The sequence below is a fragment of the Carcharhinus amblyrhynchos genome, unplaced genomic scaffold, assembly GCF_965287045.1.
Source record: "Carcharhinus amblyrhynchos unplaced genomic scaffold, sCarAmb.v2.hapA scaffold_41, whole genome shotgun sequence".
Lineage (NCBI taxonomy): Eukaryota > Metazoa > Chordata > Chondrichthyes > Carcharhiniformes > Carcharhinidae > Carcharhinus > Carcharhinus amblyrhynchos.
In genome coordinates this window covers 3,825,414-3,845,302 of record NW_027649782.1, presented here as the reverse complement: position 1 = coordinate 3,845,302, position 19,889 = coordinate 3,825,414, and the positions used below count along the sequence as shown (strand labels likewise).

General features: G+C 45.7%; 1 protein-coding gene across 1 annotated transcript in view; it reads left to right on the top strand.

Annotated features, from left to right (window-relative positions):
- Positions 1 to 15,751: 15,751 nt before the first annotated feature.
- Positions 15,752 to 19,889, top strand: part of usp48 (ubiquitin specific peptidase 48) — a 119,266-nt gene continuing 115,128 nt past the window's right edge. Inside the window, exon 1 of the mRNA XM_080181525.1 lies at positions 15,752 to 15,982. Within this exon, the coding sequence (XP_080037651.1) occupies positions 15,849 to 15,982 (134 nt within the window). The 5' untranslated portion in view covers positions 15,752 to 15,848. The remainder of the gene's footprint in view (positions 15,983 to 19,889) is intronic.

The following is a 19,889-nucleotide window of genomic DNA, read 5'->3' as shown; positions in this document are numbered from 1 at the left end:
CTTCAGGATCACAGCTGATTTGTATAGACTTTTATGTGATGGTTTGCAGGCAACTTTCCAACTGTGGAAACCATTCTGAAAATACTTTCAACAATATCTGTCACAAATGTTTACACTGAATGTTCAATTTCTGTTTTGAAAAGAGTTAAAAATTATCTGTGAAGTACGATGAGTCAGGAACATTTGACAAGTTCAACAACATTGATTGAAAGTGCGTCTTTACAAGATTTTAGCTATGATGATGGAATTGATGGTTTTGTAAAGAAAAAGTGTAGGAAAATAGCTGCCTAAACTGGCATGCCAACAAGGGATGAAGGAAGAAAAATCTTAAAAATCTGTCCCTCTTCCGTACTCTCCTGTTTAAATTCTGTTTTTCAAAGTGGACCTTTGCTGGTCGGGTATAATAGCTGCAGCTGGTCGTGTGCTGGTCATTCTAACCACCGTCACTCTCAGGACTGGCCTTCAGAAAGTCTCTAGGATAAAGAACGGAAACTTGCAGATCGGTCCACAGACCACACTGGACATTCCACTCGTGTGAATTTATGGCAATAACTTCTTTGATTTTGTGAGAGGAAGTAAATGTGTAGGGACATGGGGATAGGGCTTGGGTGGGATTGTAGTCGGTGCAGACTCGATGGGCCTGTTTCTGCACTGTAGGGTTCTATGTTCTACAAAAGTAAGGAAGTTAACGTTTACTGTTGAAACTGATTGAGACTCCGTGAAATATACCCTAGGGTAGCATCTGTCTCTTTGATTGAACTTTTTGCTCCTGTACTGTCCTCTGCTGCAGTTATGTCATTGGCTGGTTTTCCGATCTCATTGCTCATTGGAAGTTCCATGTTTGCTCACCTCATGACTCACACATCCCAATACTGACCATCTTTACCGTCATTCTGACCAAAGGAATATTTAGATTGTCAATCAGCAATTATTCACCACAGGTGTATTTTTATCAGTTAGAAAGCAATGACCAGTCTGTGTGTCTTTATAGTTTCCGTTCTGTGGGGCGAGGGTGGGTGAGGTCAGAAGGGGCCATGAGGTTGGGGAGACACCCAGAAATGAAGGTGAGCACAGGCGCCACTGACTGTAAGTTCACCTCCATTTTGAGTTTCTTCACTAATTTCTCTTCAGATATGGAAATGTCACTTGTGTGTGTGAAGTAATTCCCAGGAAACTCAGCAGGTAGAAACAAATCAATCTTTGTGGGAAATGTATTTAAGTTTAAAGTTTATTTATTGGTGTCACAGGTAGGCTTACATTAACGCTACAATGAAGTTACTGTGAAACTCCCCTAGTCACTATATTCCAGTGCCTGTTGAATACACTGAGGGAGAATTTAGCATGGCCAATGCTCTAACCAACATGTCTTTTGGAGGAAACCTGAGCACCTAGAAGAAATCCACGTAGACACAGGATGAACATGCAGACTCCACACAGACAGTGACCCAAGCTGGGAATCTATCCAGGTCCCTAGTGCAGTGAGGCAACAGTACTAATCACTGTGCCACCATGCCAAAGAACGCCTGCATTACATGACCCACTAACTCACAATGTTTAATATCGTACTGATGGCTAATCGGATCATTTGACACTCTTTGCTAAAGACCACTTTGGGCTCTCTGAGCACTTTCTCAAAGTCAGATATATCCTTAGTGATCTCTACTGCGAATAACTCAGCCATGTTTAACTATATTTTCTTAAACCGGTTCTTACCCATTAGGGAGATTTTGTTTCTTCCAACTGCTACTCATGGCAAGTAATAGGATGTTCCATTCCAACAATACCTTCACCTAATAGTAGGGCACTGTTATTGGAATAACTAGCCAGTTTAACACCAGTTTTGTGTCAGAGAATATGACTTCAGGATTTTGTCAAACCTCCTTCTGAGATCATGGACAAAGCTGCAGCTGCAGCAATGATGAAAATAACTTGTGAACCTCTGGTTTTAATTTCTATTGCAAATGTTGGAATTTTACCTTCAGCCCTATTACTCTCATCCTTCATTCACTCATTTTCTAGCTCTCTAAGTGATTCCAACTCTTGATCTTCCTGCTCAATAACAACAACCTCTGTTTCCATATTCATCTTATAGGCATTCATGGATTTCCTAAACAGGTTTTAGATCTACCACAACCTCAGACTGGTCCATAGGTGTGACCTGGAGCTTTACCACTGCTGGGAGCATTGTACTGTTTCTTGTACCCCCGATATGACTAGATCTGACCAGCTTTTTCACAGGCATGGAAATAGGGTGGAAATGGTGGAATTTAAGTGCTTGTTGGCTGCCAAGGCAATGGTAGCTTCTAAATTTTGGACCATGAGACACTGAACCTATTGGCCAAGGCCTGGATCTCTCTGAAATCAGGTGGGCCTCCCCTGTCAGTTCAAAAAAAAATTGACAACTATCTCTTTCTGCCATTCCCATGGTCATGGCCTCATCACAGATTTCTTTTCACATCAACTTATAGTCTTAGCTTTAAAGCTTGTTCTGTATATTCTTGCCCATTAGGCTCTCATAAATTTGTCTCTAAGGCTGATTTCTAAATTCAGGCTATGCCCACAGTGAAAAGAGAGTTTTTTATAATTCAAGAAAGTAATCGGCAACAGTCCCACTTGCCAATTGCTTTATTTGATGAAACATAACCCTTGGTGCAATTTCATTCTTGAACCATAATACGAGTTCAGAATCTCATTAATTTCAGCATATTTCTTGGAACTGGGTCTCTTGGACAACCTTAGTTAAAGTCTACATTAAAAGCATTGGGCCCCAACATGTGGAAAATTTTATCCCCATCTCTTATTTTATTCACTTTTGGTCAAATGTGAATTTTTGTTTGTTAGTCCTCTTTGTTAGGGTTGAATTCAATTGATCTCAAAAATGCTTTCAGCACCATTTGTTTAAAATTCATTCGTGGGACATGGGTGTCACCGGCTGGCCAGCATTTATTGCCCATTCGTAGTTGGCCAAGGCAGTTGAGCCAACCACATTGCTGTGGCTCTGGAGTCACATGTAGGTCAGACCAGGTAAGGAAAGCAGATTTTTTTCCCTAAAGGGCATTAGTGAACCAGATGGGTTTTTCTGACAATCGATAATAGTTTCATGGTCATCAGTAGATTCTTAATTCTAAATATTTTTTATTGAAATTCAAATTCCATCATCTGCTGTGGCGAGATTCGCACCCAGGTCCCCAGATCATTAGCTGAGTTTCTGGATTGATAGTCTGGCATTAATATCACGAGTCCATCACCTCCCTAACTGTGGACCATGCTGCCTCACTACGTAGCTAGAGATGATGAGTACACACAGAGTGATCTTTCAACTGTTTAAAATTCCTCAAAATTAACTTTAGAAATTCCAAACCAAGCATCACAATGTTCTCCAACCTTCATTTCTCAAATGAAATATAAAAAGAGTTCCATTTTATCCTCATCACCATCGTTTTATTGCCTACTGCATTGAGTAAGACTAACACATGGTCAACTGCAGGCAACCATGATTGAATTAATACTATTTATACCTCCTGTTGTATATTTAAAAGGGTTACATGATTGCTTTAAGAGCTGATCACATGATTTGATGGTGATGTCATTAGGGTGTTGCCACAGACTGTTGTCTTACATTCTGTTTGTTCTCTGTGGTAGGAATAGGATTAGATAAGAGGTCTTTGAATAAATCTGTTGTTGTTAGCTTGAATCTACATGTGCAAACCACCTTTCTTTTTGTTAAAACCGACAACCCACAACATAGTTAGAATATTATACCTCCCCAGCAGAGAAGGCAATGTAACCACATGCTCAGATCTTGCTAATATCACATTGCTGATCTATACTGACTTTGGGTAAAGCAACACCTTGGTTTAAAAATTCTTATCCTTATTTTCAGATCCCTCCATGGTCTTGCCCCTCCTTATCTCTGTACTCAACTCCAACCCGCCAACTCTCCAGCTACACTCACCTAATTCAAGTCCATTAAGCATCCCTGATGTTAATTGTGCCACCCTTAGTGGCAAAACTGATGGCCTAAATACTCAAATTCCCTCCCAAAACTTTTCTGCCTTGCTACCTCTCTATCCTCCTTTAAGATCTTCCTTAACGATCAATCTCTTTCAAAAAGCTTTTGGTCATCTCCCCTAATATCCTCGTATATGGCTTGGTTTCAGATTTTGTTCGGTGATGTGCCTATGAAGTGCCCGGAGAGGTTTTCCTGAATTACGGGAACATTTTAATTGTAAGCTGTTTTTTTTTTCAGAATGAAATGGGATTAAGAGAAGATTTGATGGAAGCGATCAAAACCTTGAAGGGTTTGGTTAAGAAGAAACTGTTTCCAATGGGAGCAGGGTCAGTAACCAGAGGAGACTAAACTAATCTGATTGGCAAAAACAAGCAGGGGTGGCTTAAGAAAACATGTTTTCACATGTTGTGATCTGGAATGCGCTGCCTGAGAGGGTGGTGGAATCAGATTCAATAATAAGCTCGAAAGGAAAGTTGGGTTAGCACTTCATGGGGAAGAAAGTACAGGTAAATGGCAAACAGCAGGAGCAAATTGAACAGCACTCTTTCAAAGAACTCTTTTAAAATAGCCACCTTCTGTGCTTGCATACTGCTTCCGCCATATTCAGGTTGGTATACTACTTTCCAACGCAACAACAACTTGCATTTATCAAGCACCTTGAATACAATTTCCCCAGGCACATTATCAAACAAAATTTGACATAGTGCCACATAAGAAGACATCAGTGTAGGTAACCAGAAATATGATGATGGACAGTTCATTTTCATGGGTGGCACGGTAGTAAAGTGGTTAGCACCGCTGCTTCACAGCTCCAGGGTCTTGGGTTCGATTCCCAGCTCGGGTCACTGTCTGTGTGGAGTTTGCATGTTCTCCTTGTGTCTGTGTGGGTTTCCTCCAGGTGCTCCGGTTTCCTCCCACAGTCTGAAAGATGTGCTGGTTAGGTTGATTGGCCAAACTAAGAAATTGCCCCTTAGTGTCAGGGGATGCGTAGGTTAGAGGGATTAGTGGATATAATATGTAGGGATATGGGGGTAGCGGCCTGTAGGGTTCTATGATTTTGCAAAGCATCTTAGAAGAGGAAAGAGTGTCAGCAAGGTGGAGATATTAGGGAGGGAATTCCAGGGCTTAGCTCCCTGGCAAAGGAAAGTACTCATGATGTGGGTATGCTGGCGTTGGACTGGCATAAACACAGTAAAAAGTCTGACAACACCAGGTTTTAGTCCAACCGATTTATTTGATAATAGACTCACAAGCTTTCAGGGTTAGCCCCTTCATCAGGTGAATGGAGAGTTCTGGCCTCAGACAGAGCATATAAAGCACGCTTTATGCGCTCTGTCTGAGGCCAGAACTCTCCATTCACCTGATGAAGGGGCTAACCCCGAAAGCTTGTGAGTCTATTATCAAATAAATCGGTTGGACTAAAACCTGGTGTTGTCAGACATTTTACAAAGGCAAGTACAACAGCAAACAGTGGAGTGATTAAAGTCAGTGATGCACAAAGAGGCCAGAATTGGAGGAGTACAGAAATGTAAACAGTGCTGAGAATTCTTTCAAAATAAAGGCATTGCTTAACCAGAAAATGCTGTGGTTCAGTGAATGCAAGAAGTGATCGACGGATGGGACTCAGTGCAGGTTAGGATAATGGTGTCAGAGTTTTGGAAGAGACTATCCTTATGAAGTGTGGAAGGTAGGAGGAGTCTATTGAAAAAGTCACCTTGAGAGGTAACAATGGCATGGACCAGTGTTTGAGCTGTAGATGAGTTAACACAAGAGCAGCGCTGAATGACGGATTGAAGGTGGAAATAGGTGGTTTCAGTATGCCAATGACGTGAATATTTGGTCAGAAGCTCATCTCTGGATAAGATACAATACAAAGGTTGTGAATCGCCCAACTCAGCCTCAGACTGTTTCCAGGGAGAGGGGTAAATGTGATGGCTGAGGAATGGAGTTTGTAGAAGGGATTGAAGACCTCGCGTGGAATGCGAGTGCCTAGTGGGCCACTTACGGTAAGCAGAACTGGCGCTGCAGGATCACCTTCCCAATATTTAGTAGGAGGAAATTTTGGCTGGCCCAATACTGCATTTTGGGTGAATGGTCTGCAATTAAGAGAGTGCAGTGGTCAGAAGTGGTAGTGATACAGTGGAGTGGGGTTCATGTTGCTGAGAAATAGGACGGGGCCATGGTCGGATTCTGTGGGGGAATCCAGTTAACAGTGTGGCAGTGGAAGAGAAACCATTACAGGTGATTCCTTGTTTACAACTGGATAGATAGGAATGGAATCAGGCAAATATAGCCCCAGCCAATGGGACAGCAGATGAGTGGCATTGCAAGAGGATGGTGAGGCCAAACATGTCATGGGTTGTAAGCGGGTCGAGAAGGAAGAGGAGGGATAATTTACCGTGATCATACTCACACTGGCTCTGATAAGTATCATATTGGTAAAATGGCAGGGTCAGAAACCTGACTGGGTTCAAACATGGAATTTCGGGAAATATTGGCGACTTCCAGGACTTTAGAGAGGAAAAGGAGGTTGGAGATGGAGCAGTTTAAATTTTAAGTTTATTAATTAGTGTCACAAGTAAGCTTACATTAACACTGCAATGAAGTTGCTTTGAAAATCCCCAAGTCGCCACACTCTGGCACCTGTTTGGGTACCTTGAGGGAGAATTTAGTATGACCAATGAACCTAACCAGCATGTTTTTCGGACAGTGGGAGCACCCGAAGGAAACCCATGTGGACATGGGGACAATGTGCAGACTATGCACCGACAGTGACCCAAACTGGGAATCCAACCTGGATCCCTGGCACTGTGAGACAGCAGTGCCACCGTGCCTCCCTGTTGCAAGGGCAGAGGTGGGGTGGGGAGGGGGATCAAGGGTTGTTTTTTGGGAGGGATGATGGTGATAAATGTGGATGGCAGAGGGATAGTACCTGAGGAGAGGCAACAATATCAGCTAACAGGAAAGGGAGAGAGGAAGGGGAGCTGGCTGCTCCGCATGTTAGTGGGAATTTGGTATGAGGTGTGGGCATGAGACCTTTCCCCAGAGGCAGATAGGGACTTCACTCAACATCCCCTTCACAAAAATGAAAAACTAAATCAGAAACTTATTTATCAGTATTTCAGACAGGGAATAAAGCACAAGAAATGGTGAGAAAATGTTCATTCCGACTGGAGCTAACACTTCCCAAGACAGCAAATTGTTTTTATTAGGTAATTCCGCATTAAAATTCCCCCCAATTGGATCAGGAACTGCAAACACTTATTTGAACTAAAGAGCAGATCGAATTAAACAAAGAGGGTGATGGATTTCGCACCAGAGACAAAGACTGGGAGCTGAAGGAAAGAAGCAAGTTTAGGGACAAAGCTGGGTAAATATTGGGAACTGGGAACAGGAGACTGGAATATTGGGAAAGTTAACGCCGGACGGATGGACAGGGTGAAGACTGAAGGTGAAGGAGACAGGGAACAGACACAGGATCCCGATCTGAAACAGAAACACATCCAGCCAGAACTGAAAATTAGTTCAGGACTTACCTGATCGCATGGAATCCACAAGCAACATGTTCAACACCAGCAGGAGGGATTGCAGGAATCCCCCTGGCTTTCTCCCCATCTTCTTCTCCTTGGAGCGATGCTCAATTTTCCTGAATTTGGGACGGGGTGGGGGGTGTTAAAGTTCTGCTGGGTGTTCCAGTGCCTCTCTCTCTCTGCTCTCAGACTGCCAGCCTGTACAAGGCTGCCAGCTAACTCACCATCGCAGGCAGGGCAGGTACTGCGGCTATTCCGGGCAGGTCCAGATTGCTTTCTCTTTTGGAGGGGTGGGTGATCCCCTAGGACAGGGATGTCTGGTGCATGAAGAGGAGGCAGTCTTTCATTGTCCACTTCATTCCCCAATGTGTGTTTTTGGGGGAAGCCATGGAAACAACGCGAGTTTAATAGAGCAAGGAGACAGCCCGGGATAATGACCCATCTTTCATGCACTGTTTGACAATGCAGCGTTTTTATAAATTGCAGAATTAAGAATCCCACCCTTCCTTCGAGTGTTTACTCCACTTCCATGCTGGCTACGAACCGTCTTTGTGCCTTCTGTACACTTTGCTGAATGGCGAGAAATATTAACGTTGGCCCCGAGGTCTCCACTCATTAAAACAAAATCCGGCGCCTCCACCCACAGAACGGAGCTGGGGATGGTTAGACCCATAATCATCAAAGTTAGTGCAACTCAAACAGCAGAAACACAAACTGGCAACAATCAGCGTAATTAATTATACAAACTATCCATGACTGCTAACACGCGTGTTTGTTACAAATAATTTTTGGTGGCGAATATGATTGATCTATATTATTTTAACCAATGTTCAAAGATGCTCCTTTTGCGGGTTGTGAGAATCGAACTTTTAGACTCGGTCCCAGATCTTGAAGAGGACACATCAGCATTCGTTACAAATTCGGAACTTGACATGGAGCGAGTTTATACTTTCTCAATTGTTACTTTGACTGGTAAATGATTAACACTTTCCAGAGCATTGCTATTGTTTTAAAGGTCCAATATAAATATTGGTATTATAAATTCATAAGAACTTACAATACAAATTACAGTATTTTGTTTGAGGAGATGGGTAGGTAGTATTCTAATAGACAGTCGATCTCTCGTCATATTTCCTATCTTGCCAACAGATGATGAGTTTATTTATTAGTGTCACAAGTAGCCTTACATGAACACTGCAATGAAGTTACTGTGAAAACCCCTTAGTCGTGGCACCTGCTCAGGTACTCTGAGGGAGAACTTAGCATGGACAATGCACCTAACCAGCACGTCTTTCAGATTGTGGGAGGAAACGAGAGCACCCGGAGGAAACCCACAGGAAGAATATGCAAACTCTTTAAACCCAGGTTCCTGACACTGTAAGGCAGCAGTGCTAACCACATTGCCACTGTGCCACCCATCAGTCCAACGCTTGATACTCCTGGGACTGTAAGCTAATAGTGAAGTACTGCACATTGCAATTGTTTGTGAGGATGACTATTCCACTCCGACATAAGTTGGAACTTGTGTTTTCTTTGATTTGTTGGAAAATTCTTTGAGTACAAGGCTATCACAGTTCAACATGAGTGTGTCCTCATGAGTTAGGGGATAACTAGAAAATGATACAGGCATACGTTCAGCCGGGTATTACCTGTCGGGTATTATAGTGGTGTCATCAGTTTGCAGACAACACCACCATAGTGGGTCGGATCTCAAACAATGATGAGACAGAGTACAGGAATGAGATAGAGAATCTGGTGAACTGGTGTGGCAACAATAATCTCTCCCTCAATGTCAACAAAACGAAGGACATTGTCATCGACTTAAGGAAATGTAAAGGAGAACCTGCCCCTGTCTACATCAACAGGAACAAAGTAGAAAGGGTCAAGAGCTTCAAGTTTTTAGGTGTCCAAATCACCAACAACCTGTCCTGGTCCCCCCATGCTGACACTATAGTTAAGAAAGCCCACCAATGCCTCTATTTTCTCAGAAAACTAAGGAAAACTCGACAGACTGGAGGGGGCTGATTGTGGACAAGTCCCCAGGACCGGATGGAATGCATCCGAGGGTTCTGAAAGAAATGGCGGAGGTGATAGTGGATGCCTTGGTGGTTATTTTCCAGACGTCGCTGGATTCCGGGGAACTGCCAGATGATTGGAAAACGGCTAATGTTACGCCGTTGTTTAAAAGGGTGCCAGGCAAAAGGCGGGGAATTATAGGCCGGTTAGTTTAACGTCTGTGGTAGGTAAAATGTTAGAATCTGTCATTAAGGAGGAAATTGCGAGGCATCTTGAAGAACAGACAGCTTGAAGAACGGACAGCTTGATAGAACAGACGCAGCACGGTTTCATTAAAGGGAAGTCGTGTCTGACAAATTTACTGGAGTTCTATGAGGATGTGTCTAGGGCGGTGGATAGAGGAGAGCCGGTGGATGTGGTCTTTCTTGATTTTCAGAAGGCGTTTGACAAAGTACCTCACAAGAGGTTATTGCAGAAGGTCGAGGGACATGGAGTTGGGGGTAGGGTGTTAGCGTGGATAGAGAATTGGTTGTCAAATAGGAGGCAGAGAGTGGGGGTCAACGGGTGTTATTCGGATTGGCGGATGGTGACTAGTGGAGTGCCGACTAGGGTCGGTGCTGGGGCCTCAGCTTTTTACCATTTATATAGATGATCTGGAGGAGGGAACCGAGTGTAGGGTGTCGAAATTTGCTGATGACACCAAGATTGGTGGAACGGCAAATTGTGCGGAGGGTGTGGAGAGTCTACAGAAGGATCTAGATAGGCTGGGCGAATGGGCCAGGAAATGGCAAATGGAATTTAATGTTGGCAAGTGTGAGGTGGTCCACTTTGGTAGGAAGAATGGTAGGAAGGACTATTACTTACGGGGCGAAAAACTGCAGCAGGCGACGGTGCAGAGGGACCTCGGGGTCCTTGTGCATGAGTCGCAAAAACCCAGCTTGCAGGTGCAGCAGGTGGTCAGGAAGGCGAATGGGATGCTGGCCTTCATAGCGAGGGGGATTGAATATAAAAGTAGGGAGGTCTTGCTGCAGCTGTATAGGGCATTGGTGAGGCCGCAGCTGGAGTACTGTGCGCAGTTTTGGGCGCCGCACCTGCGCAAAGATATTTTGGCCTTGGAGGGAGTGCAGAGGAGGTTTACTAGGCTGATACCGGAGTTGAGGGGGTTGAGCTATGAGGAGAGGCTGAATAAACTGGGCTTGTACTCGTTAGAGTTTAGAAGAATGAGGGGAGATCTCATTGAGACGTATAAGATGATGAATGGGATGGATAGGATAGAGGTGGAAAGACTCTTCCCGCTCAAAAAAGACAGTAGGACTAGGGGGCACAGCCTCAAGATAAAAGGGGAGCGGTTTAGAACGGAGTTGAGGAGGAACTTCTTCACTCAAAGGGTGGTGAATCTCTGGAATTCTCTGCCCGTTGAAGTGGTGGAGGTTGCCTCGCTAAATATTTTTAAGACGTGGGTTGATGGGTTTTTGATAAGAGAGGGGATTAAGGGTTATGGGGAGAGGGCGGGAAAGTGGAACTGAGCAGCGACAGATCAGCCATGATCTTATTGAATGGCGGGGCAGGCTCGAAGGGTTAGATGGCCTACTCCTGCTCCTATTTCTTATGTTCTTATAAATTTGGCATGTCAGCTACAACTCTCACCAACTTCTACAGATGCACCATAGAAAGCATTCTTTCTGGTTGTATCACAGCTTGGTATGGCTCCTGCTCTGCCTAAGACCGCAAGAAACTACAAAAGGTCATGAATATAGCCCACAATCATAAAACTTAGTGCAACATCATGCAAACCAGCCTCCCATCCATTGACTCTGTCTACACTTCCCACTGCCTTGGCAAAGTAGCCAGCATAATTAAGGACCCTACGCATCCCGGACATTCTCTCTTTCAACTTCTTCCATTGGGAAAAAGACACAAAAGTCTGATGTCACGGAGCAACCGACTCAAGAACAACTTCTTCCCTGCTGCTGTCAGACTTTTGAATGGACTTACCTTGTATTAAGTTGATCTTTCTCTACACCCTAGCTATGATTGTAACGCTACATTCTGCACTCTCTCCTTTCCTTCTCTATGACCGGTATGCTTTGTCTGTATAGCACGCAGGAAACAATACTTTTCACTGTATGTTAATACATGTGACAATAATAAATCAAATCAAATCAAATCAAACCTCCTGAGCTGAGGAGAAGATGAAGGCTAATGCTTAAAGCCCAATTCCCATTCTGGTTGCCACTGGCTAACTCAACAACCAGCCATGAATTAAACTAGGTTCCAATTACCAACAACAGCTACTCAAAGGCCAACTCAAAGACTTGGCAAAAGGGTTCTTACAATCTCTAAATGACTATCCGTTCAATCTTTAAGATCAGTTTTTTAATAATTGCTTTTCTATGGATAAGCCAAGAGTGGAGCTTCAAACTTTAAATAATTCTACATTAATAATTACTAATGTAAGACTATAGTATGGCTATATTTTAAAGTATTTCCTTTACTTTAAGGTAAAACAAGTTCTCCTGAAGAATAGAAACAGTTATCATCTTAAACTGCTGGAGACAGGTCCATATGATTTGGCTGTCATAGGGACGTAAGTCCAGGTTGAAACCCAAGCTCAAATACCATTTTTCACACCATAGTTCAAAAAAGGGGCAGCTTGTGTTTCTGGGCACAGACTGTCTTTCAAAATGATACACGGTGATATGTGGAAGATTGAATAAAGGAGACATTGTTAGACTTACCCTGATGGGGCAGACAGAAGACAGTGTGCTAAATAGCTGGAGGAGAGGGGGTATTTGAGACTTTATCTACAAAGCTACATATCTGCTGTGAGGATTGGGCATTGCATAAATATGGTGTGGAGTTTGTAGTTGTTCTAATTAGTAAATGGGAAAAGCACATTTTCTGTAGCCTAATTGCCTATTAAGACATGTTTAGTTGATATTGATTTTAGTTTATTTGTTACATTAAAGGGCTTAAATAAAATGGCCACATCTTATGATACCTGGATAGTCAGAGACCAGATGTACTCCAGAAGATGTGGTACAGAACCATCAGAAGTCCCAATGCATTGACTCTATGCGAATTGTTCAGGAGGTCTGAACTTCAAATGGGTAATTCCCCGCCTTCCATGGACCCTCCAAAAAGTCACCAACTCTTAATTTAAGTCAGAAACTTTGGATAGTTCTAACTTATCTGGATAATTACCTACAAAACATAGGGGAGGAAAAAAACTAGTCTAAGTCCTGTGTGATAGCAGGATGTGCTTTTAAAAAAAATACACTTGCTAATTCTACTTATTCTGGCTGAATGTTTAAGAAACAATAACCTGCAATCCTATTACAACAATGGAGAACTGCCAGCCAGCCACCATTACAACTTGCATTCTATCTGTGTGGGGTGAAATGGGAACAAACACCCCAAAGCCTCTGAAGAGTTTGAATGACCCCATTTCCTGTTGATTCCTGAAACTCTTCAAACGCTTCTGAGACGATACCTCAAAATTACCTATTGTCAAAAAAACAATGATTAATAGATATGGAATTAATAGCAATATACAGCCGGCAGAATTTTAATAATTGTTTACCAGGCCAGAGAGATCAGAATGCTGTATGGAAAGGCTAGGAATTAGCTGTTTCTGCCTCAGTCTCTTCTCTCACTCTTCGTCTATCTCTTACAAGCAAAAACTGAAGTGGGAGAATCCGTCAGAGAAAGTCATGCAATGTTGGTCTGAGGGATCAAATGATTTCCTACGGGACTCCTTAGTCAATGGACTGTTCAGTATTTAAAAACTCTGTGACCAGCCCAAACAAGTATGCCTCCACAGTAACTGACTTCTACACAGTAAGTGTGTAGAAGACTGCGTGCCAAACAAGCAAATCTGCGTGTTTCCCAACTGGAAACCATGGATGAACAGAGGTATCCACTGCTTGTTGAAGTCTAGGTCCGAGACATTCAAGTCAGGCCACCCTGAGCTATACAAAAAATGATGTGGAGATGCCAGCGTTGGACTGGGGTAAACACAGTAAGAAGTCTCACAAGTCCAGGTTAAAATCCAACAGGTTTATTTGGTAGCAAAAGTCACTAGCTTTTGGAGCGCTACTCTTTTGTCAGGTACAAATACATCCAAGAAGTCAGATCTTAACCACGCACTGTGCTGTTGATTCTTTTGCCAATCATCTAGAATTAGTGTCCTGTGGTTCTTCAGCCATCTCCCAACAAGAACAGCATCTCTGGCTATATCCTTCATGATTTTGAATACCTCTATCAAATCTCCCCTCAAACTTCACTTTTCTAACAAGAGCCTCGACTTCTCTAATCTTTCTGTACGATTAAAGTTCTTCATTTTGGGAAATTCTCGTAAATGTGAGCACCACAGTGGTTCGCACTGCTGCCTTACAGCGCCAGGCACCTCAGTTTGATTCTCAGCTTGGGTCACTGCCTGTGCGGAATCTGCATGTTCTCCTTGTGTCTGCATGGGTTTCCTCTGGGTGTTTTGGTTTCTTCCCACAGTATGAAAGATTTGCTGGTTAGGTGCATTGGCCATGCTAAATGCGTCCTCAGTGTACCCAAACAAGTGCCAGAGTGTGGCAACTAGGGAATTTTCACAGTAACTTCATTGCAATGTTAATGTAAGCCTATCTGTGACACCAATAAATAAACTTTAAAGCTCCTGAGCAAACAGTAGTCATGGCTCAGTTATGGCTACACTGTCAAGTTGAATTTGTGCTTGAAATTCATTCAGTTTATAAACTCACAGCAGTTATCTCAAGAATGTTAATCCTATCCAGTTCTTAAGCTCTAAAGGGAAGGTGAAAATCTCCATTCAGTGACCAGAAAGGGAAGTATTCATTTTGCGAACGGCACAATAAAACTCAAGAATGAATATTTTTGTAGATTGGAGAAGTTAGGACTGTTTTCCTTGTAGAAAAGAAGGCTGAGAGGAGATTTGATAGAGGTGTGGGTGTTCAAAATCATGAATGCTGGCTCACCTGATGAAGGAGTAATGCTCTGGAAGCTAATGGTGTTTGCTACTAATTAACCCTGTTGGACTTCAACCTGGTGTTGTGAGACTTCTTACTCCGGATAGAGTGGCCAGGGAGAAACTGTTGCTAGTCATGAAAGGATGGAGCATGATTGGGCAGATTGATATGAATTGGCAAAAAGGAAGCAAAAGCAATGTAAGAAAATGTTTCATGCACTGAGTGGTAAAGATCTGGAATAGAAACACAGAAACTAGGAGCAAGAGTAGACCATTTGACCCTTTGAGCCTGCTCCACCATTCTAATAGATCCACAGCAAATCCTAATATATATACACAAATACATATATATTTGGAGCCTAGTTCATAGTCTGAATAAAGGGACAACTCTTAGACAAAGAGGAATTTCTTCAGCCAGATGGTGGTGAATCTATGGAATTCATTGTCACAGGAGCTGTGGAGGCCAGGTATTTGAATATGTTTAAGACAGAGATAGATATAATCTTAATTGGTAAAGGGATCAAATGTTACAGAAAAAGATCAGGAAGAGGGTTTTACAAACTTATCATGACGGAATTGCAGAGCAGACTCAATAGGCTGAATGGACTAATTCTGCTCCTCTATCATATGGCCTGATAGCTTTAATATCAATGCCATATTCCTGCTTGCTCCCCATGCTCTTTGATGCAATTAAAATCTTCAAAATGTCTATGTCTTTGTTAAATACATTCAGTGACTTAGTCTTCGGTGGGAGAGAATTATACCAGGCATCACTCTAACAGTGAAGAAATTTTTCCTCTTCTTAGTTTCATATGGTCTAACCCGTATGCTGAGACTGCTCTAGAGAATAGGATTAGTATCTGAAAAGGAAGAATGTGCAGGGTTACAGAGTGAAGAGATGTCTACAGATGAATGCTCCTCCATGCACTGCCAACACCATGGACCCAATCATCTCCTGCTGCTGCACACTTGAGCCTCAATACCGAGCATGCGCACTGAGCCGCAATACTAAGCCTGTGCACTCAAAATTGAGCATGCGCGCTGAGCCTCACTACTGAGCATGCGCGCAAGCCTCACACCGAAGCTGCACTCTGAGCACGCGCAAGCGCCTGCGTACTGACGCTGCGCAGAGTCTGCGCACATTGCGTATTACGTTTTCGGTCGCGGCGGACGTGACGTCACATTTTCCAGTGCTCCTGTGTGTAGGACGTCATCGGCCCGGCTACTCGGCGGCGCGGAGCAGGCCCCGGGGCTCGGAGCGGAGAAACCCCGACCCGGGGCTCGGAGCGAAGCCGCGGGCGGAGCGGTGCCTATGGCCCCCAAGCAGCAGTTGGAGAAGGCGGCCTGGCAGTGGACCGAGAGCGTCCGGCCCGAGGAGGTGAAGCAGGAGCACATCGAGCTGGCCTACCGCATCCGCCTGGGCTCCTGCCGCAGGGACGCCCGCAGGTAAGAGGCCGCTCCAGGGCGGCTTCTCCTCACCGCCAAGAGATTCAGCCCGGATTAGGGGTGAGGGAGACGCAACACTTGCCGGCGCCAACTACCCCCCACACCCCACCCCACCCAGCAACCATAACACCACCCACTCCCACCTACTTTCCCGTCAGCCACCCATTACCCACCCCAACACCGAGCATAACCATCCCCCCCACCCCAACACCCGGCACAACCATCCCATCCCCCCCCCGCCAACACCCGGCACAACCATCCCACCTCCCCCCCCGCCAACACCCGGCACAACCATCCCACCTCCCCCACCCCAACACCCGGCACAACCATACCATCCCATCCCCCCCCCCCGCCAACACCCGGCACAACCATCCCATCTCCCCCCCCCCCCCCCAACCCCAACACCCGGCACAACCATCCCATCCCCCCCCACCCCAACACCCGGCACAACCATCCCATCCCCACCCCCCCCCCCCAACCCCAACACCCGGCACAACCATCCCATCTCCCCCCCCAGCACCCGGCACAACCATCCCATCCCCACCCCAACACCCGGCACAACCATCCCATCCCCACCCCAGCACCCGGCACAACCATCCCATCTCCCCCCCCCAGCACCCGGCACAACCATCCCATCCCCACCCCAGCACCCGGCACAACCATCCCATCCCCACCCCAGCACCCGGCACAACCATCCCATCCCCACCCCAGCACCCGGCACAACCATCCCATCCCCACCCCAGCACCCGGCACAACCATCCCATCCCCACCCCAGCACCCGGCACAACCATCCCATCCCCACCCCAGCACCCGGCACAACCATCCCATCCCCACCCCAGCACCCGGCACAACCATCCCATCCCCACCCCAGCACCCGGCACAACCATCCCATCCCCACCCCAGCACCCGGCACAACCATCCCATCCCCACCCCAGCACCCGGCACAACCATCCCATCCCCACCCCAGCACCCGGCACAACCATCCCATCCCCACCCCAGCACCCGGCACAACCATCCCATCCCCACCCCAGCACCCGGCACAACCATCCCATCCCCACCCCAGCACCCGGCACAACCATCCCATCCCCACCCCAGCACCCGGCACAACCATCCCATCCCCACCCCAGCACCCGGCACAACCATCCCATCCCCACCCCCCGCCTCCCCTCTGACTCCCCACTGCAGGCCGCCTGCGAAACGCCTCTTTTCCCTCCACGCGTAGGCTGTCTACCGGCCACCCTGGCTGCCCTGCCAGATGACCGTCAACCAATGCCCCCCCTCCCCTGGGACGTCCACCGACCAGGCCCACCCTGGACTCCCATCCCCCTCCCCGACACCTGTTGACTCCTGACCACCCCCAAACCAGAAGACATAGGAGCAGAATTAGGCCACTTGGCCCATTGAGTCTGATCTGTCGTTCATTCATGGTCATATTTTCCTCATCCCCATTCTTTTTCCTTTACACCCAATCTCCTGATTAATCAAGAGCTTGTCTGTCTCTCTTCGACACTGTGACCTGGCCTCCACAGCCTTCTATGGCAAAGAGTTTCACAGGTTCACCAGTCTCTAGCTGATGAAATTATTTTCATATTAAAAGAGAATCTCAAACAGTGACTCCCAAGTCCCTTTGTTTCTGATTTCCTAAGCATTTCCCCATTTAGAAAATAATCTATGCCTCCATTCCTTCTTCCAAAGTGCATAACCTCACACTTTTCCACATTGTATTCCATCTGCCACTTGTTTGCCCACTCTAAGTCCATCTGCAGCTCCCCCTATTTCCACAATACTACCTGTTCCTCTATATATCTTGGTATCATCTGCAAACTTGGCAACAATGCCTTTCGTTCCTTCCGCCAAATTGTTAATGTATATTGTGGAAAGTTGTGGTCTCAGCAGTGACCTCTGAGGCACACCACTAGTCACCAGCTGCCATCCTGAAAAAGACCCTTTTATTCCCATTCTCTGCCTTCTGCCAGTCAACCGTTCCTCTACCATGCTAGGATCTTACCTTAACACCATGGGCATTTAACTTATTTAACAGTCTCCTATGCGGCACCTTGTCAAAGGCCTTCTGGAAATCTAAATAAATCACGTCCACTGATTCTCCTTTATCTAACTTCCTTGTTACCACCTCAAAGAACTTCAACAGATTCGTCAGACATGACCTCCCCTTGACAAAACTGTGCAGACTCAATCCTACTTGTATCACACACTTTGAAGTACTCTGCGATCTCATGTCTAATAATGGACTTTAAAATCTTGCCAATGCCTGAAGTCAGGCTAACTGGCCTATAATTTACCATCTGCTGCCTCCTTCCCTTCTTAAACAGCAGTGTTACTTTAGCTTCTTTCCAGTACCCTGGCATGCTCTCTGCCTCCAGTGATTCCTGAAAGATCACCAGCAATTTCTCTACAATTTCCTCTTTTAGAACCCTGAGGTATAGTCCGTCCGGTCCAGGTGATTTATCCACCTTCAGACCTTTGAGTTTCCCCAGAACCACCACCTTATTGATGGGCACGACACTCACCTGTGCCCCCTCGCTCTCGTGGAGCTCTGGCATCCCACTGGTGTCTTCCACAGTGAAGACTGATGCAAAGTAACTGTTCAGTTCCCCTACCACTGCTTTGTTCCCTTTTATTACTCCTCCAGCCTCATTTTCCAGTGGTCCAATGGCTAAATTTGCCTCATACATCGAAAAATGCTCCTCCCGACTGTCACCCCCAACCTCCGGACCAGGACACCCCCCCCCCCCCCCCCTCCTTCCCAACAGATCTACGCCCTGCATTATTTTATAGACCTCTACAAGATCACCCCTCAGCCTCCAATGCTCCAGAGAAAAAAGTCCCAGTTCAGCCAGCCGCCTCTTATAACTCAAACCATCAAGTCGCAGTAGCATCTTCGTAAATCTTAAAAAGATGTGGAATTAGAATTTATCTCGGAAGGAGATCTATGATTTGGTATACCCCTGTGCTGCAGTGGCCACCCCTTTGTTTTAGCAATCATTGCAACCCTACAGTGCAGAAAGAGGCCATCGAGTCTGCACCAACCACAATTCCACCCCGGCCCTATCCCTACATATTTACCCACTAATCCCTCTAACCTATGCATCTCAGTACTGTAAGGGGCGTTTCTTTTTTAGCATGGCCAATCAACCTAACTTGCACATCTTTGGACTGTGGGAGGAAACCGGAGCACCCGGAGGAAATCCACGCAGACACGAGGCGAATGTGCAAACTCCACACAGACAGAGAGTCAAGCCAGGAATCAAACCCAGATCCCTGGAGCTGTGAAGCAGCTGTGCTGCCGTGCTGCTCTTTGTTCTTTGTTCGTGTGTGTTATTGGCAAGGCCACCATTTGTTTTCCATGTCTAAAATCTGTCTAGAAAGTGGTGATGTACTGCATCTTGAGCCACTACTGTCCGCTTATGTGGCATAAGTACAGTGCTTGTAGGGAGAGAGTTCCAGGATATTGCCCCACTGACAGTGAGGATTTGGCAATGGTATATGCTATGGAGGTGCTGCTGCTCTTGTTCTTGTAGGTGATAGGGTTTGGCAAGTACTGTTGAAGGAGCCTTGTTGAATTAATCTGGTGCATCCACACTGCACTGGTGGTGAAGCGGAAGTTTCAGATAGTAGGATTCTCAACAAGTGTGTAGTTTTGCCTTGGATAATGTTGGAGCTGTAGACATCATGGCAAGTTTTTTAAAAATTCATGCATACGATGTGGGCTGGCTAGGCCAGCATTTATTACCCATCCCTGATCGCCCTGGAAGGCTGCGGTCCATGAATTATAGATGGATTGCACTTCAGTCCCATGCTTCTGATCTACGGACACCTGGTGCGGAGAGGGGAGGGTCGGGATGCCGACCTCCTTGTGAACCTGCTCCTGGGCCTGGGGAGATGTGCC